This window comes from Silurus aristotelis, assembly GCF_946808225.1.
Source record: "Silurus aristotelis genome assembly, chromosome: 9".
Classification (NCBI taxonomy): domain Eukaryota; kingdom Metazoa; phylum Chordata; class Actinopteri; order Siluriformes; family Siluridae; genus Silurus; species Silurus aristotelis.
In genome coordinates, this window is record NC_139582.1 from 27,529,781 (window position 1) to 27,556,664 (window position 26,884).

General features: G+C 38.2%; 1 protein-coding gene and 2 long non-coding RNA genes across 3 annotated transcripts in view; 1 reads left to right on the top strand and 2 right to left on the bottom strand.

The window, feature by feature from the left end:
• Nucleotides 1-209: 209 nt before the first annotated feature.
• LOC310731245 lies at nt 210-1,321 on the bottom strand. The gene is made up of 2 exons (XR_014535121.1): nt 690-1,321; nt 210-631 (listed from the first exon to the last, which is right to left on the bottom strand). It is a non-coding gene; the product is annotated as an uncharacterized lncRNA (long non-coding RNA).
• A 9,036-nt stretch (nt 1,322-10,357) lies between these two features.
• The window catches only part of LOC310731254, a 61,474-nt gene continuing 44,947 nt past the window's right edge, over nt 10,358-26,884 (top strand). Inside the window, exons 1-2 of the long non-coding RNA XR_014535130.1 lie at nt 10,358-10,991; nt 11,260-11,629. This is a non-coding gene — a long non-coding RNA (uncharacterized lncRNA). The remainder of the gene's footprint in view (nt 10,992-11,259; nt 11,630-26,884) is intronic.
• The window catches only part of pth2rb (parathyroid hormone 2 receptor b), a 38,879-nt gene continuing 31,244 nt past the window's right edge, over nt 19,250-26,884 (bottom strand). The window contains exons 12-13 of the mRNA XM_083550699.1: nt 26,022-26,063; nt 19,250-21,708 (exon numbers count right to left, since the gene is read on the bottom strand). Of these exons, the coding sequence (XP_083406825.1) occupies nt 21,172-21,708; nt 26,022-26,063 (579 nt within the window). The 3' untranslated portion in view covers nt 19,250-21,171. The remainder of the gene's footprint in view (nt 21,709-26,021; nt 26,064-26,884) is intronic.

A 26,884-nucleotide genomic window follows, 5' to 3' on the forward strand; every position in this document is an offset into this window, starting at 1 on the left:
TTAAGAAGAGGGTAGACTCTCTTGGGTAGACTAGGCCATGTCTTGACTTGCGATGGGGTCAATGGAACACATCGCAACTGTAATTACATTCTGTTGGTGTCTCCTTGGTTAATCCTAATTAAGAAAGTGGCTCGTGAGCTCGCAGCACCCCAACTATTCATTGCCAAACTGATCGTTTTTTAATGATTTATTTTAATTTTTGTACAGAATTTGACCACCTTTTCTAGAGCGGCTTAAAACTATTTATACAACAAGGGCTTTGCTCAAGGGCCCAACATTGGAAACATGGTGGTGATGGGATTTAAACTTTTGATGTAAAGTCCAATGTCTTGAGCGTCTGAACTACTGAGCTGCCACTTGCTACGAATTACTGAGCAATGGTCCTACAGTGTCAAACAAGGACTTAAATCTATAATATTACATATGTAGCACATTTCACATGTATGCTGCTTAAAATTGCACCACCCTTATTGTAAAATACCTTAGTGTTACCCCTTGAACAACTCAAAGGGGAAACTCTTAAATCCATGCCATCAAATCTGTAAGTCCAGCCATTTTCATGAAAGTTTTCTGACTTGCACTGATGGGGGTTTAGATGAGTCAGCTTAGCTTTAAAACATCAAGAATTTTTCTGATGAACGTTTTGCTCCTCCACGTCACCCGAAGAATGGGATCAGTGTAACACAAACCCTTGCACAATAACATAACAGCACTGTTAAACCTTGAACTTTGTACTTGTATTCATCTCAAAAAACGCACTGTTGCTTTATTTAATGCTTTTGCTTGTAAATTTGTAAAAAAAAACCCAGCTTTTGAACAGTGTTTATGAATGTAAAGCAGTTGTGCTCATGTCCCACCTAATAAGCCTATCAACGCAGTGGCTGTTATTGTTTGTGAAGTTGTACGTAATGTCGGAGTGTACCGTTCGCCGTACCTTTTTGCACCGGGGCTTATAAATATGTGATTTTTTTTCTTCTCCAGTTTTGAAAGTGTGGACTAAACTTCGATACGCTGTATTTACTATCTGGGTAGAAACCAACAGCAAGAAATGTGCTAGCAATCGTTTTGCTACTGTTTTTCTACTTATTATTATTATTATTATTCATGTAATATTAAAGTATTTGTGTGATGAGCTGCAAGTGATTTATGAAAGAAGGGAACTTTTTGCAAGAACCGTTGTAACTTCTAATCTCGTGAATAATAAAAAAAAAAAGGCTTCAAAAAAAGCCACAGTCTTTTATATCTGATTATCGTGTATATTCGATTTTTTTTTCTTTTCTCTTGATATGATTACGACTCCAACGGTTTCTCCATGCGAATCCAGAAGGGATCCATTCCAAATCCAAATCTCGCACTGAGATTTGAGGTATGTACCCTTATATAAGTTAATTAAGTAAATGATTGAAGAAGAAGAAAAAAAAATCCCATTACTTAGTGATGGAAAGATGGGATCATTTTTGTGACTTGTATCTTTAAATATCGTACATCAAAGTTCATTTCGTTCCTCTGATCAGAAATGAAATAAAATGTTACATTTTTAATAAGCAGACCCCCCCCCAACACATCTACATAACACTAATGTTGACTATAGTTTCAATAAGATGAGCTACTCAATTCTGTTTTCTTTTCGATTCACTCTTTGAGACGACTCTTTAAGACGGTTCTTCTGAGTCACATTAAAGACTCGTTCTAAATGAACGAATCATTCAAGAACGACCCGTAGCCACTCCTGCCTCAGAAGTATATTGGTTTACCAAAGGATGTCTAAAAAGGTAAAGGTGCTTTGTACCTGTCACAAGTATATGATACAATGTCCATGGAGCACTAAGGGTTAAGGGCCTTGCTCAGGGGCCTATAGAGCAGCTTGTCAATACCAAGGTTTGAACCCCTGACCTTCCAATCACTAACCCAGAGCTGTAAGTACTGAGTTACCACTTCCAATAGATTCTTTGCCTGTAGATCCAAGCTAGCATTGCTGTCTTTGTTTAAAATGAGAAAAGTACTTTTATACTTTTATATATAAATATATATTTTAAAAGTTTACAAATTTAAAAGCGAACAATCCAAATTCCTAACTTGTCAGCCCACTTCCAGACTCAAACGCCATTTCCCACCCGAAACTGTTGCCATCAAACATGGCCGCCTTGGAGTCCGAATCCCTATACAATCACGATCACTGTTCACAATCCCATATTAAACAGTCAAGCCTTTTTCCAATTTCTGAAACTCATCACAGTCACATTATACATGAATCTTCATTAGTGTAGCCACCTTTTCTACAGTTCTCTACAGTTTACCAAGCCTTTGTTCTGTGGTTCGTTTTCCCAGTTTCTGATCTTCACGTTTTTAGAATACTTTGTGAATCGGGGTCAGTTGACCAGCAATCGGTTGGGATTCCAAAAATGTTTAGTTTTTACTTCATTCAGTGGTTCAGGTTCAGTAAATGCTTCATCCTGGGCATTGGAATTGACAGTCCAACACACATTTACACCTACTGGGAAATTTAGTGTACATAACACCTCATTTGAGTAAAGAATTTTCACCGTTTTTAGAACAAACAAAATATTTCACACCTCCTTCCGCCAGAAGATGGCAATGTTGCCCAAAGACTGTACGTGTCTGTAAGTGTATCGATCCACAGTAGCAGAACAGCGTAATGAATTTCCAACCCGTTATCACACCGTTAAATGAAACGGGTTTACAATATAAAATGTCCTGTCCCCTTGCTTTTAAGTGCCTCAATCTGCGTATCCCTGGCAATTCTCGATATCTTCTGAACGTGAAATATACGTGAACGTGAAAGACACGCTGATGCATAATTCGCCTCGATAAGGTACCGGTGCTCCTTGTGTCATTTACGAAGGTCATAAATGAAGGGAAGAACTTCACCAAAATGCAGTACCCGTTCATTAGCAATACTGTACTTATACTCTTATGCCTAAGACTCTTTTTTTCATGGTCCATTACATTAGCATTTTAGATCAGGAAGGAAATGGTGAAGATACGAAACAGTTGAAGATGAGAAAAGGGGATGGACATGGTCCAAAGTAATGAAACACTTGATATATAGAAATTGAGGCCATATAGAAGAAGAGCCAACTATTAGATTTTCTTGAACATATTGTCAGAATTCAGAGAGGCTTGTTCAATCCTGAGGGCCTTAAGCTTTCTTGCTTTGCCAGTTGTGTATTTGGCCAAGCTACGAATGGCATGGTTAAACAGACTTGGGCCCGAGTATTGTTTACCAGAGAAAGCATTGTTTCATTTTAGGCAAGATTGTCAGGTAATATCCAATATATCATAAAGAAGCAACTGTGTGTATCTCTCTCTCTCTCTCTCTCTCTCTCTCTCTCTCTCTCTCTCTCTCTCTCTCTCTCTCTCTCTCTCTCTATATATATATATATATATATATATATATATATATGAAATATCAAACACTACATTAAATGGTATCTCCAGGAATTGGGGTATTGCAACCCCCCCCAACTATCAATTTTACTTTAAAGGCAACTGCCAAACCGATAATACAGTCATCCCTCGTTTATAGTGGTTGTATTAAGAGGTGAATTAAGTCATGTAAGTCCCCAATGAAGGACCAGGTACCAAATACATCCTTCCTAAAATCCCACCATCCCCATTTGTAGTATATCTTGTTTTGGCCCTGCTTAGCAAGGGTTAACTAAAAGTCTTGATTCTGTGCCACCAAACCCTGTAAGTCTAGCAATTGTCCTGCAACTCTGTATGAAAGATTTCAACAGGACTTGCACTGAAATTTCAAGGCATACCCTCGGATGAGTCAGCTTACCGAGAGATTGTGGAGAAAGCCTTCTGACATAGAGTGCCCAATTCTGCAATAGAGATCATACCAGAGGTCTGAAGTTCTCATTAGACTTTGTTTGACTATGGGTTCTGCCAGAGTTAGAATAAAAGCATGGCTCTGGAGAGGATGTTGAAAAAAACAGGGTGGATGCAAATCAATTTCTGGAACAAAAGTGGTGAGGAGCATAAGAAAGAAAACGATTGCTACAACGAAGAAGAACTTGATTACAGAGTAGAATTGACAGAATACCTCAGGTTCATCAGAGTCAGAACAGGTTAGCCTTTGCGTTAAGGTTTTCGCCCCCAGTCCAAAAACATTATATTGGCATTTGAATTGCCTCCTGTTAAGGGTTGGCACCCTTCCAGGCTGTTCCCTGTCGTATGCCTTAAGATATACTTCAGACTCCTCAGTGAACCTTGTGTAGCATTAGCAGTATAGAAAACGAAAAAACTATCTATCACTTTAGTTATTTAATTTACTAAAGAATCATATTATTAATATCCTACTGATTTATGATCTATTTGTCCTCAAAACCTGATGAAGGTATAGAAAGTAGAATATGAAGCGAATGTCTTGTTTTTTTTGTTGTTGTGGTTAGTTGTGTTGATGCATTATAGGTTCAGTAGTAGCTGTATTCTGACCTATTTCATGAGGTAACTGTTACGTGTTTACTTGTTTTTTCTCACTCTTAGTCATTCCTTTCTTATCTTGAAATAGACACCCAAACTCTTAATCATATTTACTCCCTGTTGACCATTTAGTCCGAGTGTCTTATTAAATATATAATCGCTTTATTCTTTTTGTGTGAATGTAATTGCAGACATGACCATCAAGGGAACACAGTCATTATCTGTTTGGGATGAGTAAATGTTTTTCTTTTGCATTTTTTTTTTTTTTTGTGAATCTGATCTGAAGTTCAAGGAAATCGTGATGCAGTTACTGGAACAAACAGCTTTTTTTGTTCTTGATTAGTGAATTCGAAATCTGAAGCGAGTCCAGGGCGAGAGTGGCGAGTCTCGGAGATTCGACTCCATGTCTTGTCTGCCTTCGACGTCTGAAGTGTACTTTGTATATGTAATTAGGATTCAAGGAAAATCTGCTGGTGACTAAAAATATATATATATTGTACAATATACTCAATACTCAAAGCACCAAAATTCTAACTGCTCTAATACAAGATACCCAAATTTGTATGGTCTTGTCAAGCATCTCACTTTTGTTGCCAGTTATTTACACAATAACGGCTGTATGTTGAGGTATTTTACGAGGACAGTAACTCTGTACTGCTATACAAACTGCACATTGACTACTCTAAAATACGTCCAAGGTTTATTTCTATAACATTGTCCCTTGAGAAGATACTAAAACGGTTGCTGAAATGTGATGGGGTGCACTCACTTTTGTGAGATACTGTGTATATTTTGTAAAACAAAATTATATTTTTTAATTAAAATAGTAAATAGTTTACATTTGTTAGACCCTATTTTTGTAATACATGTCTATAAGTGTGTGTGTGTGTTTTACATTTTAATATTTAATGTTTGTGTACCGTTACACCTGTATCAATATATTTTTAAAAGTATTGGGTCACCTGGTCATTAGTACGGTGTGATTTTTGAGCATTGCATTCCACATTTAGTCCCAATCTACTCTTATGATTTCCTCCACTCTTCTGGGAAGATGTTCCACCAGATTTTGGAGTGTGCTTATGGATATTTGTGTTCATCAGCCACAAGGGTGTTATGAAAGGCAGCGTTCACATGCATCCCAAATGTGTTCGGTAGGGATGAGATCAGAGCTTTATAGCAGCAAGATCTTCCTCTCTAAAGCATGTAAAACCAGGGTTCAAGCGAATGCAAAGTTTTATTATACGCATCTAAAGGCGTCCTATACAATTGAGTGCCTCAAGCTTTGGAAACAAACCACATATAGCAGGAAATGTCAGGTGACCCAATACTTTTGGAAATATAGTGTGTATGTATGTGTGTGTGTGTATATATATATATATATATATATATATATATATATATATATATATATATATATATATATATATATATATATATATATAAGCATTAATGTTTGACAATAAGATGTACGTGTCCTATTTGCTGTTATAATGATGTCCACTCTTCTGGGAGGATGTTCCACTAGATTTTGGAGTGTGCTTGTGGTTTTAGTAAAGTCATTTTACCCCCAGGGGTGTTCAGTAGGGTTGAGCTGGAACAGGTTTGGGTCTCCTAGTTCAAGTAAAGGGGAAAAAAACCCATCCAAAAACATCTTATACAATTGCCATATGGCTGGAAAAGTCATGCCCAAAATGTTTTTGTCCATATAGTCTATATAATGTATAATATATATTCACAAGTCAATGTATGTGTGTGCAGATGTATAAGTAAAACCTCTGTAAGATGTTTTTCGCCTTTTGTAGTAATAAGTGTAGGGGCCCATTATATTCCATTAGATGCCTTTCACATTCAAAGAAAATGCTCAGATTTTTCATTCGATACCTTTCCCATTTAGAGCTAAAAGACTATCATTGAATAGTCATTTGGATAATGCGCGTGGAGTGTAGAAAGAGCCGCGGTTGAATACAATGTTTAATCATGTTGAATAAAAGAAAAAAAAACTTGCTAAATACAAGAGGTGAAAAAGAGCTGTGCCTGAAAACAATGTTTAATCACACCAATGATTTTCTAGTGGACTTTGTGTTAAAAAAAAAAAAAAAAGATCTGTCAGCCAAGAACAAGGTAATACGGAAAAGAGGGGAAAAGGAAGATAAAGAACAGATTTCACCGAGCTGAAAGAACGCACAGTGAACAGCTGGAAACGGCATGAAGGGAACGTGCCAGAAAGATTGGGAGAACGTAGATTAGCGAATACCAAGACAGAAAGGAGAAATATTGTGGAAGCTCAAACATGCCCACACACTTTCTTGGGTGCACAGCAGGCATCTCTTAATAATTTCAGTATATTGCAGTATATTATCCCAGTATAATTTTATAGTTTTGAGTTAAAGTACATTATATGCACAAAGGTTTGTGGACACCTGACCATATGATCAGTATGTGCTTTTTAGAACACCGCGTTCCACATTTCATCCCCATTTGCTCTTATAATAACCACTCTTCCATTGGATGTTCCACTAGGTTTTGGAGGGTGCTTGTGGAGATTTTTTTGCTCATTCAGCCACAAAAAGTTGTAGAGTGAGGAGGCCCTGCCATTTCATCATGTTCAATAGGGTTGGAGCTCGATAGAAGGCCGAGCAAGATGTTCTAGAAATTTTTCTGAGAGTTGGCGAAGGAGCAAGAATAATACAGAGAGAAATGCAGAATAGATTGGACACCTTAATAGTGCATGATAGCTTTTAGAAAGATATCAATTTTGTTGTGAAGGGAATCGTTTATTTGATTCATCGGTTGGACCCAATTATTAACAGTTAAACAACACCAATGTATAGTATGTTCTTGTGTTTTAAATTTTTTTAAACTGTCCAATGACAAAACTCTATATAAATAAAATTGAATTGAATTGCATGTTTCAAAAGTTCCAAAGTTCTAGTAGATGTGAAATTATGTAAAAAAATTTCATTTGAAAAAACCGATACATAGGGATCAGTTATGCAAACGTTATCTTCTTGTTTCTGCAATTTAAGAAGTAAAACAATACTCATTTGTAGTATATTTCTCTATTTATTTCCAGTTATCCATTGTTGAAGCTCTATAGAAAGAAAATTCAATAGAATTGTATATTTCTTGGTTACGTGCCCCCAAGTTGTAGTAGGTCCCAGGGTGGGTTTAACATTAAGAAATATGTCAAATAAATAAATCGGAAAGAATATCCTTTAAACAATCATTTTCACTATTAAAGGAACATTAAGTGTTTAGTGTTAATTGGATCCAGATTCCAAGATACAGCTTGAGGTCAAAATTGCATCAATCCATTCAAAATTAAAAAAAATTTGCAAAACGTAATATAACAATGAAAATTGATGTCACACAACTAACAAATGTCACTTTTTATGGACACCATTAATGTTTTTTTTTTTTTTTTTAAACGACCGAATTGTGGCTGAATTGGTCCCATTGCTGTGTAGCTTTAGAGACTATTAAGATATTACCTCAGAATATTACAGTTTCAAAACTTAGGAAATATAATATGAATATTGGATAATTATAGAATACAAGCTCTAACATCAGTCTGCGAAAGGCATAGACTTTTCCTTTTTGCTTAGCCAATGGTGCAGATAAGTTGTACATCTAATGCATCCTTAATGAGGGACCCAACTTTTGTCCTGATCCCCTATTTTATAAAATATAGGTAGTATCATTCTGCAAAATGCATATGTAACATCGCCACAAATGTAGTAAAATTTACACAGTTTCCAGGCATATTGGTTTCTGAGGGGAAAATATCACACGACTGCTCCTTAGAAATGTGAGGCAATGACACTTTCACCAGCCATCAAATGTAACTGCAAGACCCACTGTCTAACCTCCAAGATCCTCCAGAGTGAAGAAAAGGGCAAAAAAAATTCTCTTTGGACCCCACACACCCAGCCCACTCACTCTTCGAACTGTTGCCTATAAAAAATAACAGATTTTTCCCGCAGGCAATACTCAACCTGAACAATTTAAATATTCATAACTTTGCCCATCATAACTGACACATTTATACATGGAATCTTAATGGTACATTAAGAAACCACACACTTGTAAATAACATCTGTACATTCATTGAATCATTATATCTAGTTCTGTATATAGTGCAATTTTTAATTGTTAACTGTTTTACATATATTTTGTTATGTCTGTACTTTCTCCTGCTCTGAAAGCTCCTGTCGCCCAGTCGAAGATGCATAGATCTGGTCAAGAAAATGCTATAAAAGATCAATAAATTACAGTTAGGTCATAATTTTCAGTCTCAAAGTGAAGATAAATGTATAAACTTTCATTGCTCTTTTGTTGAAAAGTTATGAGGCATCATGGTCTTCAGATGACCCCCCACCTCCATTGTGGGCAAATGTACTTGCATGTGTATAGTTAATTATATCGATATCTTTATCGTGAAATAACGTTGACCTTCTGTTTTCTAATTCGTTTAAACAAAATATATATAAGAATTAGCACATTTTATCTTGAGGTACCGAACTTTGTAGAACAGTAAAATTGATGTACAATTCCACACTCTAGCATCGAAATTCGGTACATAGCTATTTCAAGTCAAATATAAGTAGTAAAAAATGACCAATTTGTAGTAGGTTTGTGTAATAATTTCCATTGTCGAAACAAAAACGTGATCAAATTGAATACAGTAATCCCTCGCCTATCGTGGGGGGTTACGTTCCAGACACAAACCCCGCCCCCTGCTATAGGCGAAAATCCCTGTATATCTTAAGGCTTTATAAACCGTCCCGACACTCTTATAAACCTTTTCTCCTCACTTAGACACTTTTAATATTCTTAAACCTACGTAAATTTCAACATTAAAAAATTCTACATGGGTACTCGGCAGTGAAGATCCAACTTGAATGACGAAGATGATGATGAATTAAGTGTGGATAAAACGGCTCTTCTAAAAGCTAAATTGTTAAGCAAGAAAATGCTTATTTTACCACAAAAATAATTAAATTAAATTAACTCTTAACAATACTACCTATATACCGCAAAATCCCGCGAAAATCTGCAAAACAAAATTGTATGTTCCATGTAAAAACCCGTGTTATGGTGAGACAAAGCTGGACTGTGATGTGGCGAGGGATTACTGTAGACGAACATGGTTATCAAACAACTCAACCCTGCTTTTATTAATCACGTCGGGACGTGTGTTTCATGAAAACAATTATCCAGAACTTAATTACCACAATTGAATGATCTTGGGTTTGTTATTTAATACCTTTCTTTCGGCTTCTCCCAGTAGGGGTCGCCACAGCGGATCATCCGCATGTTTGATTTGGGTTGGACATTTGATCTCGGATGTAAGTAGCGAAGTACGAGGAGTGGGCCGCTGGTGTGATGAGTGATGGGAAGTGATGAGTCTAGTCATTGTAAGCGATTGTAATGAAATTATAGTTTTATGGGAAAAACAGTATCATCTCTAAAACTCATGGCAGGAATACTCATTGCATCCCAACACACGCATCTCATCTCCTATCACCCAGTCTGCCTAGCAGCTTAGTTTTGGAACGTGGGAACTCGTACTATCACAAAAGATGTGTTAATGCATGCATTGTTGCTTTTGCATTCCAAGAGAAAAAATATATTCTAGTATAAAATAAACAAATGTAACAGACCATCGATAGACCATTTTGTATGTATGTATTTGTATTTAAATAGTCCTTCACAGCTCAGGATTAGCCACTAAAACGAATCAGTCACGAAGGAAACACCTTTGAAATGCAAATCTTAAATGATAATCATTCCTGGTCATGGTATGTAAAGTGCGGCGGCTTTGTTTTGTGCTTGGTTCATCTGCTGAAGCTCGACCGCTTCAATCATGATTGACAGTTTAAAAAGCTGTGAAGGAATGTTTATTTGGTTTTTCTTGCATACTAGAATATCTGCAAAAAGAAAAGAAATGTTTTTCCATGCCATTTGTTTCGTTCTGGTCTTTGAATTTCTACCTGGTTTATTTGATGTAACATTTGGAATGTAAGATAATGTGTTGCAGGATGTAGGGTGCTTAGAGAGGGTTGAAAAGCTGTTTAAAAAAAACATGCCTGTGGTGTCTATGTTTCTATTTTACCCAAAATCCTGTCAAAAGCCATCTGTACATTTAAAGATTTATACGTTTTCTTCAGGAAATACGTTCTCAACTTTTTTCCTGTAACTGTCAAAGGCTTGTGGCCACGTCACCACGAGATGTGGTGAGGCGTGTGATTTCTGAACATCCCATTCCATATTTAGTTCCAATTTGCTGCTATGATAACCTCCACTCTTCAGGGAAGATGTTCCACTACATTTTGGAGTGTCATTGTGGGGATTTGTGGGGTCCTCGGGCTTGTGGAGCCTTTGCGGGGGTGCTCATTCATCCACAAGGGTGTTAGTAAAGACGAGTATTATTGTACAGTGAGGGGGGCAGTTCAGAGCTCTATAGAAAATCTTGTAAACGCTATCTTCATAGAAAAGATATCGTTTGCAAGAAGAGGTTTGGGCCCGATTTATCACCTGAGGTAAAATTCACACGTGCGTCAACATTTGTTCACTTGATTGTTCACTGGGGGAAGGGCGGCATCGATTTATATCATCAGTCACTGAACCCACTGTTTTCAGGTCAAATCTTTTTCTAATCTATCTATCTATCTATCTATCTATCTATCTATCTATCTATCTATCTATCTATCTATCTATCTATCTATCTATCTATCTATCTATCTATCTATCTATCTACTAGATTTTTAATTTGTTCCATTTTTACCTTTTTTATTTAATTTCTGTCAGGATCTGAAGGATTTCTGCCAGGTCTCTAGCTTTTTTGTTATTTCTTTACTTGTGTCCCATTCCTCCCACTAGATGTCACAATTTACACCCCTTGTCCCTAATTAATTCTGATTGTTGTCACCTGAGGCCTGATATCCCTGTGTATACAGCATTTCAGTTCCTTTTTTTGTTTTGTGGTCCATTTCCTTAGTTTATTTTTTATTTAATTTTTTTTGTACCCTCTTGAGGTGCAGATTTAGAAATGTCCCTCTTGAGTTGTGGAGTGACTTTTTAAATTTTTTTTCGTTGTTTTGGACAATTGAAAGAAAAACAATGGATTTCCAACCGTTCTGAGTTTGTCTCTGCACCGTCCTCATCTGAAAGACACCAGGTATTGCGATCCTAAATCTTCTGTAACTGCATATTAAATAGTCAACTAAGTAACCAAGAAGTCTATAAATATATAATGAAGTCTTATCAGTTGCGGTTCACTGGTGAGTGCAAAACGTTTAAAAGTGTGAGGAGAAAAACTATTCATGTTAATTGCATTCCAAAGACATTTTCATGGTTATTAAGTGGATCATTCACCGTAATCCCATCCTCAGCATCAGTGAGAGGTTTACCATTTATAAAAACTCCAAACAGAAGCAGGGCATCACGAAAGATCTAGCATTTTTTTAAAGTAGAAGGGGTCAGGGTTTGCAGTATCTCGAGAATAGTATGTTTTGCTTGAGAGCAAAGAGCACAGAACAGCTACTGTAGCTCAAATTGATGAAAAAGTTCATTCTGGCTCTGGTCTGGTGAAGTCAATGGTTTGCCAGAGGGAGACTTTTTTTTTGTTATGATTGGGCTTCAGCTGTATTATGTAACACATTTGCTAACAAAGCTTCAAGTATTAGCTATACGAAGGAGCCTATAGATGGATAATTCTGGAAAAACATAAAAAAAAATCACAGTTTGAAGGGGGAAGTGAGGGTGCTAAAACCAGGGAAATGACTAGACATTTTGGCACCATAGCCGACATTTCTATCGTCACCCCTCCCTCTGCCCTTCCACCACAAAACTTCACCCCCACACTGTACTGTACAAATGATTCACAGCCTTCCATTAAAAGGTTATAAATACTCCTTGTTAAATTGCTTAAATTCAAGTATGTAAACATATATACTGTACATAAAACTTGTAAATGGTGAGAACGGTGGCGGGGCAGGGGGCTCACCCCTACACCCCTAGGTGACCGCCTCGTTTGCTGCTGCTGGTTATGATGGACATCACATACTGATCTGATTGTAGACTGTATTTGTGTAAGACAGAGTTTGCTGGTAGGTTTCCTCTCCTTCTCCTGCAGAAGCAAAAGGACACTGCTGTTGGTAAGATAGTGTGTGGTTAATTCTGCCATTGCTTTGGAATAAGGGCACCGACTTTCAGGCCAAGATTTGATGCATCACTTGCCAGCAGACATTGTGTGGACACTGAGGGACAAACTAACAAGTCGTCCCAATGTAAAGACAGAGTGCGGAGGCGGACAACTCAACACTGAACAAACTGTACTCCACAGAAAGGATTGTGTAGGGAATCAGCATTTCAGATGAGAAACAAAATACAAATCTGGCTGGAGGAGAACCGGTGCAGTATTGCCCTGGTCTCGAAAGGTAAATTTTTCAGAAGTTTGCATAAATAGCAAAAGTACAAATGAAAACAGTATGAGGATATCTGGTCCAGACCTCAGGAGACCCCGATTCACGAAATCGGAAGACGTCTTGACCCTCTGTCGCCGTTTTCACCGGTCCTTTCTGGATGATCGGCAGACATCCCATAATTACAGAGTCAAACGCTCTTCACCAACACGTTCGAGCACCTGGAATACGAAATACTATAAACTAAAAATGCAAGATTGTGCAGCAAGAAATTATATTTAAACATAGTATTTTCTATGATTTATTTGCTTTATTGAAATGTTAAGACAAATTATTTTCTCTCTACACAATTTGTTGAACTAATTTAAAGTCGTGATCTATCGGATGGGGAATCGTGTTGTTTCGCGGTCACTTTTACTTTGACCTCAATGCAGAGAGAAAGTCTATATTTGCTGCAAGAAATTAACTTTGGTAGAGATGGCAGTACTCCAGGATGTACACCAGTACCATTCCCAAGACGCAGGAATTTCTCGCAATACAAGGTTGTGAGATCAAATCCCAGCACTGGCAACATGTTGGTGCTGGGATTTGATCGCACAACCTTCTGGTAAGCTGTCCAAAAGCTTCCACTTCAAATACTTCCACTAAATAATTGTATATTTAATTAATAAAAGTATAACTTGAAAAAATATATATAATTTTGCCCCATTCAAGATTATCACTTGCCAAAATACCATGTTTAATGTTTTTCTTGAACATCCCTTTTGCTGTTCTAATAACCTCCACTATTCTGGGAAGATGTTCCACCAGATTTTGTGGTGATTTGAGTTTATTTAAACATGAGGGTACTAAAATAAAGTACTCATGGAAGTGAGGAGACCTGGTTAGCGTTCACATTAATCCCAAAGTTGTTCAGTAGTGTTGATTTCAGAGCTCAATCGGAGGTAGAGGTCAATTGGATGGGAAAATTAATTAGACATTCTATACAATTGTGTGCAAGTTTGTGGTAACAGTTTGGGGGGAAAACACATCTGGCTGGAAAAGTCCCAATACTTTTATCTAGATCACGTTTTATTTATAAATTTTTTTTAATAAAAAAGTGAAGCCATATGCAAACATTATTAAATCAGTTATTCATTTTCTAACCCTGTCCCTTAGCTAATAAAAATGGCATCGTGTGAGATTTATTTGTTTATTCATCAATCATTTTCTCATTTCTATTGAGCTTTTTTATTGTTTCATTTTTCAGAAGTGTTTATTTATTTATTTATTTATTAATTTATTAATTTATTTATTTATAAATTCTCTTCCAGTCCTCATCATAATTATCCTGCACTCAATATCAGTACAATAATAGCTGGAAGTCATTACTATTTGTTCAGGCTGCTCGAAGCCTTTGACGCTGGACACATACTGTGCACAAAGCCAATAAGCATCAGAATGTGCACTGTGGGATTTTCTCTCACTTAGAGAGGGAGGGGGAGGCTCAATAAAGTACGCCGGACTTGAGGTTTAGTTTAGTGCAGGCAGATTAATGACTTATCTTTTGAACAGAAAGACAGAAATACACAGCACAGTGTGAAAGTTTTCTGTCCTTTATTTGAATTCTGAGAAGATCTAAACTTTGTTTATAGAGTTTACATGTTTAGATTCACACTGTATGGCAGGTCCCGCCTTACTCAGGGGCTCAACAGTGGCAGGTTGGCAATAGAGGATTTGAACTAATGACCTTGCAAACAGAAATCTAATGTCTTAGCCACTGTGCTGCCACTTTCCTTATTATATCTTTATTTTTATGCCAGATGTTATTTAGAACTTCATGTATACGAGTAGGGGCCTTGCTCAAGGGATTCAAACTCATGACCTTCTAATCAGAAGTCTGACATCTCAACGGATGAACTACCAATTCACATTCATGACACATCGCCTCCCATATATGATGTGACAGGCAGTGAAATGTTTTTTGATATGACTGGTTTGTGTCTTGGAATAGAAAAAAAAGGGGGATCCTCGGTTCGATCTTGAGCCCGTTTCTGATTGGAGTTCTGCATGTTCCTTTGTATGCACGAGGTTCCTCCTGGTTCTTTGGGTTTCTACACCAAGTGATTAATCTCAAGTAAAACATATGGATATCAGGCTCATCAACTCGATCAACAAATGTGCCTTTAGTTAGCAAAATGTGCGTTAATATTTTTTCTTGATGGCCCTATATTTGAATTTCTGTTCATTCATACAAGTAAAAATCGATTAAATATTTCCACTTGGACCTCACACCACACTGTTATTAATGACTTGAGATTCACCTTATACAGCACCTGTTTGAAAACAACTAATACGTTTTCCACGATCACTGATCACAGTAGGAGCCCTAACTAAGTCCTAGCTAATCTGATTCAGTAGTAGTGCAATTTTGCAAGAAGTGCTTGCAAAATCATCGAGAACGCATGCACTGAAGTGTAAAGCTTTGTTTCTTCATCGCTGTCACTGATCAGCTCTCTGTAATTAGCATGCGCTAAAGGAGCGGAGAGAATGGAGCGAGAAGAAGGCAGCTTATTTACCCCTCACTGAATTCTCCTAATGGTCGTGGTAAACAACATTGCCTGGTTAGAGCAGCATCAGAGTGTCGAGTAATTACTCCCAGTCCCTACTTCCACCGGCCCCTCAGCCGGAGAAGGGTTTTGCACCATTTTTCAATGCTGTGTTGATAGGAAGTCCGTGCATTTATACAGTTGAGAAGAATCAGAGAACCTTATGAACTTTCTACAACAGGTAGAACACACAGGATTCTCTCAGCAATTTATATCAAGATCCACGGCTCGAATAGCAAACGACCCTCCGCAAACTAGATTTATTATGTCCAATCCAATTTTGAGATCCGTTTGGTTGAAAATCGACACTTGAGCTCATCCTGGAAATGCCACTTACACAGCAAAGCACGGTGGTGGGAGCATCTTGCTGTTTTTCGTCAGCCGGAATTGCCCTCAAACAAGTAACGGTTAGGGGAGGTATTGTCAATTTTTTGAGCGCAATCCAAAAAGAAAACCTGTTTTTAGAAAGCAAGAGTTTTCCAAACGGACAGTAACACTTACCGGACTTGGGGGTTTCTGGGGTGGTTCAAATCTAAGGACCTGAAGCTTTTAGAACAGACAAAATCGAAACCTCATGCTATTTAAATATTGTACAGGTACTGCTTGTGCATTCAGTATGTCTGTATTTTATTGCAATTACATACAATAGCAGAGTTTTAAAAAAAAAAATTTGTTTAGCTAAGAGAACATACAGGTTGCAATATGGTTTACCCACATTGATGAATCAAGGTAGCTAGAAGACTGTCTGTTTAGCCTGTTTGTCTACTCCCTGGCTGTAGTTCTGTACTGTATAATCTCTGATATAGTAAATGAGAGGAAGCAACTTCTCTAGTGAAATGGATCAAATTTTTGGACAAAAGAACTCTAATTGCCAACTCCAATGTCTTTGGGTAGCTACCTGGCTGCTGTAAGCCACATTACCAAATAGAATGAACTTGCACTATTATACAAACCTCTATAATGAGCTTTATTGTTTGCACATAGGGTTGCAAAGGGGTAAAATATTTCAAGGACATTTCCAGAAACTTTCAATAGGAACTTAATTTGTGGGATTTCTGGAGATATTACAAGTAGGAAACAGTCGGAATTTATGGGAAAAATCTCAATTGTACCATTTAATTGTTGGTGTCATTTTGTTGCACGATAGTTTACACAGAGCACAGGGAGGTTTTAAACATAAATGCATGTAATATTCCTGTAATTTTTGCGTGAATAATCTCCATGATATGTGCATGATTCAAGAAATTGTGTGTGTAATCATGTGCATTATAAAGGAATGCACAGTGCATGTAGGGGGTGTGGCGTCAGTGGCAGCAAGTGCGCTCTATGATTGAGGAACGTGTAGGGGAGAAATTCTGAAATTTGCTTTAAATGTGGTTGGTTGAACCAAAATTTTATTTTTTTAACTACATTTAAATTCCCAGTTTATTCCCATTAATTCCCTTGAACAACTATATATTCCCCTTGAAAGTTTCCAGTCTTGAAATTCCATGGAATCTTTGCTCCTCCTACATGGATAACTATAATTAAAAGCCTATACTCAAGATTGCATGCTAATATCCAGTGCCCTGGCTCTCGGTACACATTAACTAATTCTGCCTCACCACATGTGGTGTATTGGGGAAAAAAAAATACAAACAAACTCCATCTGTATTTATAGCTGTTTAATGAAGACATGAAGACATTATGAATAATGTCTTCATGTTCATAACCCAAATAGGCAGGAAAAAGGGAATCATCCAACAGGACCCCATTGCCATCATTAAGACTTGAACGTTGTAACATTTACACACACGTATCTCAAGAGGCTCATTTGACTTTGATCAGCAGCTAAAATCAAGCAAACGCCGTGGCCTCCATGTAGATGACTTTCACTCGTGATTCATCAACGGCTTTTATCCACCCACTTTTGCGCTCTAAGGCCCTAAGGTGTTATTTCACCTTCGGAATGGCAGTTCTGTGCTTTTGTCAGTGCGGAAATATTTACTTCTGCTGTGGAAATGATGGCTTAAGCACTGCAGGTCTTCCTCGTATAGTAAAAATCGATGCACATGAACAAACGGAACTGTGCCCCTTTATTTTACACTTTTACTCTACACATTACATTATATATTATATAAGTTACACCACTACTGCATCTCTAAGTGATTCTAGCGGGACGTGATGTGCCAACTCTGTTCATTCCTGTCAGCCTTTGATCATTTGTATTTTCACTTTGTTACCAAATACATCTCTATCTCTGGGTTTGTTATCGCCTTGCTTAACGCTATCCCTGCCCTTCTGCCTGTTCTTGTGTAGTTGTTCCTGGCATGCCAGTTTGGATTATTTCAGCCTGCCTAACTTGACTGCATTTGCGTCCGCCTGCATTTGTGGCATCTGACCATTCCCGATTTAGCTTTTGGCAGCAAGGATCCTCTACATCGAAACAGCACATGACCGCATATTAAAAACCGAATGGTGCGGCAACTTTCCCTCATGTATTTTAGTTGGATTTGGTGCTTGGATTTCTTCATTAGTAAAGTGGTCAGTATCTCTGATTGTCATTTGAAAGACAAGGTTCAATTGCCTCAGTGAGGGGCAGTTTAGGGAAGTAGTAGTTCAATGGTTGAAGCTTTGGGTTACTGCCACTGTTGGGCCCTTGAATAAGGCCCTTGATATGCTGGGATTTGCAAAGAAAGAATTTCACTCTTGCTGAAATGACAGAAATAAGTTTATTATTTTATTTTTATGGGTTACTAAAATATTCTAGGTTTCAAGTTCTGAACTTGGGTTTCCCAGTTTCCTCCAAGTTTTCCAGTTTCCTCTCAATGCTATTTTTGCTGTTCCAGTCTGTCAGTAAGGTTAAAATAAAAGATAAAGGTTCATTCATGAGCAATTAAACGCAAAATGTCCTCCGTAATCAACTCAGTCAGATTTGATTTGCCTATTCATATTTCTTTTTCTCTAAATAACCCTGGGTTAACACTTCACATTTTAGATTTATCTATTTAAAATATGCCTCTTAAAAGCCCTATACAAACTAAATCTATTTTAACGGCAGTAATTGTATTAATGAACGCATTTGTTTGACCATTACTGTTAAAAAAATATATAACTAAATATTTGAGGTCAAATAAAAACCTTCAACACATTTATTCACCACGTACGTTCTTTACTCAGATATATACAAATTAAAAAAAAAACTCCCCTGAAAAATAATTTTTAATCATAAAACATTTGTTTTACTGATGCGCCATCTCAAATCAAGCACCAAAAACTGCCATGATGCACAAATCCGGCATTTAAAACCGTCCGTGTGGAAACATAGCAAAAGATCCTTTTGGTGTCCTGACGATTTACGTAATTAAAACACGCCATAATTACTTTCGAACATTTACAAGAATATTTTGTCTTCATGCTCTGAGTTTGGTTGACTAATAATAAACATACATTTGCATAAAGCATTCCATATTCGTCCACGTCGAAAAAAGGTTCTGGGACAGAATTGCCTTGTTGAGAGAGGTCAGGGAAGAATCAGTCAGACTGGTTTGAGTTTACAGGAGGTCTGCAGTAACTCACTGAACCTTTAGGTGAATGGGCTGTGACAGTGTAGGCTGCCATTGTGTCAGCCCAGATCTGGAAACTGATGCAGTGGATGTATACTACCTTATACAATGGGCAGTGAGCCTACACCGGGGTCACTATACTAAAGATCCCAAACATACTGAAAACGGCAGAATTCAGCCATAAAACAGGATAAACAGCCACACACATGACACCTTGAGTAGAAAAGTCATTAGCATCGTATTGCAACTTAATCACTTTTTAATAAACAAAGCACGCCATAATACAGGACCTTAATTCACATTCTCTACATAAAATACGTTGGTGTATACAAATCCCAGGTTTGTCTGAGAGGGGTCATGCGCTTACTTTTGTGCAAAACAGCAAATTGGTTCTATTTGAACAGGAACCAAAAGCAAAAACACTTTTTTTAAACACAATTTATGAATTATTTTTTGTGCGCATCAAACGTATATAGTTTTGCCGGCTGCCGACGGCTGCATAGCGCTCATCATACAGTTGTCGATGGTGTTTCATTATCGGTGAGACAATCATGTAGGGTCTAGGGTATCACAATTTATGTAGGGTCCAAAATAAATCAATGTCTTATTAGAAGTCATTGAGACATGATTTAGATGTATGTAGTTTTGGGCACTGTTTAGAGGGTACTGTGCTATATAGCCAGCAAGCTATGGGCAAAATGTAAATTTTATTCAAAGCAACAAACTAAGGATGAGGAACTCCACAGATACACATCATTCACTCCTTGCTAGCTAACGTTAGCTACATTGAACTATAGCTAACGTTAGATAGCTAGCTAATCCCTGAACAGGCATTCTTGTACAGTAATTAAATATCATGACTTAAGATTTGGCTAATCACACTAACACAGTTGGCACCCCTTATTAGTTATAGCTACAAGCGCTAACCTCTCTCTCTCTCTCTCTCTCTCTCTCTCTCTCTCTCTCTCTCTCTCTTCTCTCTCTCTCTCTCCTAAACTATTCCCAAACTAGCACAATAGTGGCACAGGCTTTCCCTGCTATCACTAACTGCTTGCTAGCTAATGGTAGCTTGACTACAATTTGGCTTGCTATGCTTTCAAGTTAGTTAGTCGGTGACATTTTCTTTCCTAGGCTAGCCTCCAAGGCAGTCCGGGAAAAATCTACCAAATGATAAAAAATTTCCATGCAAAATTGGACTGTCAATGTTCGAGCAATAGAGTGTGCAGGCAGAATCTGGATACAAAGTTCATGCTGTCATGATTTTATTTTATACAGCATTTGGTGCTTTTACTATCATGAATTCCATTCTTTAACCCCTATATGGGCAACACATTTCCAGACACCTGACCATAGGATTGGTGTGTGCCCATGAACATCCCATATATATAGTCCTATTGGCTGTTCTAATATCCTGCACTCTTTTTGGAAGATGTTCTGCTAGACTGTGGAGTGTGCTTGTGGGGATTCGTCCTTATTCAGACACAAGGGCGTTAGGAAAGTCAGGTGATGATATAGGTGAGGTGAGGAAGCCTAGGGTGCAGTCAGAGTTTGAGTTCATCTTGTTCATTAAGGTTGGAGCTCTATAGCAGGCCTCTTAAGATCTTCCACTCCAACCTATGTAAACCATATCTTTCTTGAGCTGGCCTTGTGTATGGGGGCATTTGGATTGGCATATAGGTTTGGGTCTTCTCGTTCAAGTGAAGACAATATTTCATGCTAAAGATAATACTATTGTCTACCGACAACATTGTGGTAAAAGTTTGGAGAAAAACCACATATGGCTGGAAAGGTCAGGTGTCACAATGCTTTTGTCCATATAGTTTAGTGTATTTCATATTTGTTTGCAGCAACTCCATGAACTTACTGTACGTTTGGTTGTGCACAGTTTACCTCATTGTTGCCATTTCACTAGTATGATTTTTATTCAAATTGTTTTCCAGATTGTCTTTGCATATTCCCAAGTCACAAATATAAAGTATTAAGGTAATTTGGTTCACTTAGAAAAGGTCTCTGAATAGATTCGGAATCTGGATCCTCCTGAAACATCTAATAGAACCCCCTCCATTGGTGTTTTGTAGTACATTACCTGATAAATAAACAAGCCATAACGTTGAATACAAGTGTGTGAGGCAAACGGCACTAACACAGTCGCCACTTTTCCTCCTATAGTTCCACTTCTTCCTCCTGGGCCAAACTGCTGTAGCGCACCGAGTCCTTCAATGTGACGTCCGCATCGCAGGCGGAATTCTCTCCGAAAGCAACGGCGACGAACGCCCGATCCTCTCCGATTCCGTCGATGTGCTTGCCGTCACCTTCTAGAATGATGGGTTTGGAACCGTCTCCCGGAAAGCCTCTTGTGCTTTCCCGGAGCGTGATGTCGTCGAGGTGTTTCGCGTCGTCCTCGTTTTCCTCCGGGATGGACGGAGGGAAGCTTTCGGCATCCGAGTTGCTAAAGACATAGCCGGGCAGGGTGAGATGCGAGTGTGTGCGCATGCTCTGCGAGATGCAATCGCTGCTGGTCCGTCGGGATGAGCGATACACTCGGTTGGTCAGTATGGCCGGGACCTGGGATTGAACACTGCTGTTGCTGTTGACGCTAGTCAGCACCGAACGGTAGCGATAATTAACCAGCACAACCGGACCCTTCCAGTCGAACGCTAATGTCCAGCGCTGCCACGTCTTTCGTATCTCTGTCTGGACCTGAGAGAAAAAGTCAAGTTTTTGTGTAAAAATTCGAGTTGTGCCTTTTGATGTTCTGTGTGGTCGTATAAAAATGCCTGAAACAGGTTTATCGCTTTCAATCTACATTTTGTAGTAAATCAAAGTTGTTTGCTAGCTTCTTGAAGCTTTCAGATCGCTTTCCCTTTCTTTATCGTGCCATACAGCAAATTATTGCATGACCATTAATGAAGCTATGAGAGCGTTGGTACAGTTCCCAGAAGCACATTGGATTGACACGTTTTATACGTCTTGTGATTGGGCCACGCCGTCTGAAAACATCAAGAAGCACTGTTTGGAAATGTCAAGTGAAATTGTTTCGCGACCATTTTTAATCTCGCTAAAACGAGCAGGGCTAGGGCTAGCGCTGAACTATACAATGAGTACACAAGCGTGCAGATTCTAATCCGAACTCTTCCTGGAAGACAACCTGAAGAAGCCATGGGTTCATTAATATTACCGTTAAAGTAAATGACTTTCGAATTCAAACCCCGATCTCTCGCAGTGAACTGATGAGTCGGCGAAACAAGTCCTCGAATGAGTAATGTTGTATATTAAAACATTATTTTCATACTTTTTAGCTATACTTTTATTATACTTATACTTTATACCTTATTTTATTTACTGTATTTTACTGCTTTTTATCCTTATTCTATTTCAATTTTTTTATGTTTACGTGTTTAACAGCCGTAAAAAAGCTTTTCACTACGTTGTAAAATTTGCATTTATTTGTCATTCAGAACACCTTTTATTTTGTTACATTTGAAAACTACTCCATACATGTTATTAGTATGTTCAAATCCTCATTCGTGGCCTCTCTCAAAACTGTTAGACAGATACTGAGGGAACCAGTAAACGATCAGTATGATTTAGGTTAGCGAATGTAAATAACATTCAGCATGGACGTCTGACTTTTTCAGCCGTATTTGGTACTTTCATAAACTGGAACCACAAAGTTGAAGGCAAACAATTGTATTGGATGTTGTTGGATGAAGTAGCATGCATTTTTTTCCCTTCACACGAATAAGGAGTCCCAAACGTTTTCCAGCATGACGATGCCCCTGTGCACAAATCATGCTTCTTTTGAGATGTGGTTTTCATGTTTTGGAGTGTAAGATCTCAACTCTATTGAAAATGATGAATTGGAGCGCAGGCTGCACCCCAGGCCTCCTCACCCAACAGCGCCTCATGTCCTTGTAGTTGAATTTATTTAAAACTCCACAACCACACAAAAATCTATTTGAGAGTTGGGAGTGTGGGTTATAATAAACAGAAAATGGGGACTAAACGTGAAGTGTTTCGACTTGAGGCATTTGTGGCTTAAATACGCTCTTTAATACACAAAAATTGATGCACTACCTCCCGATTCTCAGATTACGCCAATGGATGTTTGAGAGTTTAGTACTGTTGCATGGACCTTAAAAGCTCTTCTTGCGATCTTATAGCACCTTCTATAGGTTTCTTGTTCTGCTGCAACAATGCAAAGCTATTTTTTGCTTAAATCTCTGCTTCAGCTCCAGTGTCAGAAAAAAAACTATTATATAAGGCAAGGCCCTGTAAGAGCAATTACGCCTTCAATTATGTTTCTCGATGTTTTCAAGCGATAATCAGTCTCTTTCACTCCCATGTACTGACTCATGTTTGGATAGATAGGCCAAGTCCCACTTGACTTGAAGACTTGTTGTTCAGTCCGATTGAGAGCGGTCGTGATGATCCTGAACAAACCAAAAGAACCGTCTAGTTCAAGTTAAAGCAAGATCATTTGGACATTGTCTATTATTGAAGTCTTTTGGGGAGTGGCAAGATATACTGCTCACAATCATGCATTTGTTCATAGTCCTTTACAGTCCTCTTTTGCACAGTACCGTATAATCCGTATACAGCAGGTTTACTGGTCGGCGCTATTTTGTATTTTGTGTCATGCGTATTTGTCGCACACTGTCTTGCGTTGTCTGTCTGCACTGGTTGCCCTCGATGGACTTGTGTCGTAGTTTTATGTTGTACAATGTAGCGCCAGGGTTCTGGAGGAACGTTGTCTCATTTTCACCGTGCAATGCGTCAGCTTTATGTGGTAGAAATTAAAAAGGTTCTTGACTTGACTTGACTTTTTTTTTTTGGAATTCGGAAAAACAAAATATATATATATATACTGCTTTATGCATTCATGACATTTATGCAAAGAGTTACTCCATGTCTTCAACACAAATGACACCGTTGTAGTTAAGGATAATAATTAATCATTCAGGGGGATGTCAATTTACACAAGACAACTTTTGAATTCCTCAACAGTGGGAGGATTGGGGGAAAAAAAGGTCCTGAAAGAATCTTTTTGATGGATCAGAATGTTAAAAATCATATAATGCATGACTTTAGGAAGGGAGTTAGACGAGTGTCAAGAATACAGCTCAAGGATTTCACGCTCACTGATCTCTGGAAAACATGATCAATTAAAGGCTACACCTGCATGAAAGATGAATGGATGGAGAGATAATCTGGGTTCGATTCTGACATTGCCGCTTTCCCTATGCCATCACTGTTAATGCAAATGGGATTGCTGTGTTGGTGATCGTGTCTGTAGATTTTATGCAGGCTTCACACCTTTATCTCAACAGCACGGCCCTTTTGAGAGGGTGATGGTGGTTGGTTTCGGTTTGGTTCATTCCCCACAAGGCCACGGGGTTAATGGAGACCACGACTGGGGAGCTCTCATGATGCACCCTCCCATTTTTCAGCACTTACGCTTTGGGTTCGGTTTTCCAAGGTCTTATTTTCTTGTTGGACCGATGACATTAGTACTACACTACCTTACCTACACATGCTGACACACTGACTGACAACTACTACATTCATTCTTTAGTAAATAAATGTTTTTTTTTGTCTTTCTCTATCGATGCATCTTCATCTTTTAAGTCATACTGTAGCTTTCCCAAGGGGAAGTTTTTAAAACTTGCAAACTATCATACCTGTCTTAACTGTTACTGTTGCTTGGACTCGCATGCAGTTTCAAGTGTGTTGCCATTTGCAGACGTACGTTGCAGCACATGAACATCGGAACTCTTGCGAGTTTCTCCGAGTCGGTTCGAGTCTCAAAGGTTTTCACAGTATTTACATGAAACGGTGTTTCTAGTTAGAACGTATTTATTTTGAATAGTAAATGATTCAATAAATAAATTTGCATGTTGTGTATTATTTTGATTGTATAAATAAGTAATTGCACATTGTGTGATAGACGTCATGAAGTGTGTGTATGTATACGTTTGTAATGTCTGCGGCTTTTCCTTTGTGTTAGCGCGACAAGCGTTGGCTATAGCTAATACTTAATGGGCGACTTTTAGCTAGAATGCTTGGTTTTTGTTTTTTCACATTCAAATTTGGTGTTCATTACGAAATTTCGAACAAAATTGCTAAGCAGAATCTTGGATCACAGCCCTTTACAGGAGACTCTCTTTGACAAACCGTTGCGAAGTATATACGGTTTGTGCTCGTTCAGCACGAAGGGCATTAGTAAAGTCGGCTACATTTGCGTTTCCGGCATTTCCCAGACACCCTTAACCGGCGCGACGTACAAAAATTGCGCCGAGTCTCCATCAATGAGTAAATCAACACTGGTTCGCTAGGTGCTGATGTAGGTGAGGTGAGGAGGCCTTTGGTGCAGTCGTTCATGTTTAACAGAGATGAGATCAAAGCTCTATAGCAGGCCACTCAAGATCTTCCACTCCATATCTTCATGGAGCTGGATTTATTGTCATGCTGGAACAGGTTTTGTGTCTCCTAGTTCAAAGAACAATAAATAAAACAAAAAAACGGTACTAATGTAATACTTTTTTCCATGTGCGAACATTGTCATCATTAACGTGTTCTTTTTTTGCGTTTGGTCCATGTAGTAGTAACTATTTTCCTTTCGAAAAGGTAGCCAAAAAATAGTATAAATATTAATAGGGATGTCATATTTTTATAACCATCCATTATCAAGCCCCGTTGTAGCCGCACGATTATAATAGCGAGACCTGACATTTAAGATTGACCATTTTAAAACGTTTAATATACTGTACTAAGGCAATTACTACTGCGAACGTGGAATATAAATGGGAGATGGAGGTCAGATGAACTGATCGCAAAAGCTTTTAGTTGTGTTTATCAGGGCTGCCATTTTGGGCAGAAAGGCTGACAATGCTATTTGTTTTCCTGCAATGCTTGCTTTAGGACATAATTGGGAATAAAACCATGACACACACACACACACACACACACACACACACACACAGACAGCTACTGGAAAGGCTGTTGTCACTTACCTCCCCATTGCAGAAGCAGTAAATGATGGACACGAAAAATCCCTTCAACAGAATAGAAAACAGTGTGAGGGATACGAGAGAGAGCAATTTTCCTGACACAAACACACACAGAATAGCTGATACGGCCCATATGCTGGGATCATTTCTAAATGGTGTATAATGATTTATCACATTTTGTTCCCGCTGTTTCATATGTGGACAATATCCAAATATGTATTTTGTAGGGTTTTTAAATTTTTTATTTTATTTTATTTTTTTTTGTGGTGACTCCGTGCTTAAAGTGCAACTTCAAGCACTCTTTTTTTCCGTTTTTTCCTGTAGTCCTGTATTAAAACACCATCTGGATTACCGGCTACTCGACAAATTGCCGTAATCACAGCTGGGGTGGAGCCCCCTATAGTGAGACGCTCTGTATTATTTATCCTCTGATGTAAGCGACGTATACAGCTGTGTGTATTAGTCATTTTCACAGCTCTAATACTCGCAGGTAAAATGAACAAGTGCTTTCATTCCCAGCGTGCCCGTTATCTAGCACGGTCTCCGAAAATATTAATAAATTAATAAATCAGGCGAGATGAGATTTCAGTCTCCCAACCATTTTAATGTACATTGTATACTGTTCTGAAATAACAGGAAGTAGAATCCTAGTGTAAATTCTGTATATAATTAAGGATTTATGGCTACAGTGGGGATTAGTTGCCCCGGGGCACTTGGTTCGGGGCAAAAGGGATAGGGATAAGTCTCAGGATGAGTAAAAAATTGTTCAGACACGTGTTATTTGTAATATAAAAGTATTACAAGGTATTGGATGTTGTGTAATAACCAGCGGTGGATGAAGTACACAAAGCATGTACTTGAATAGA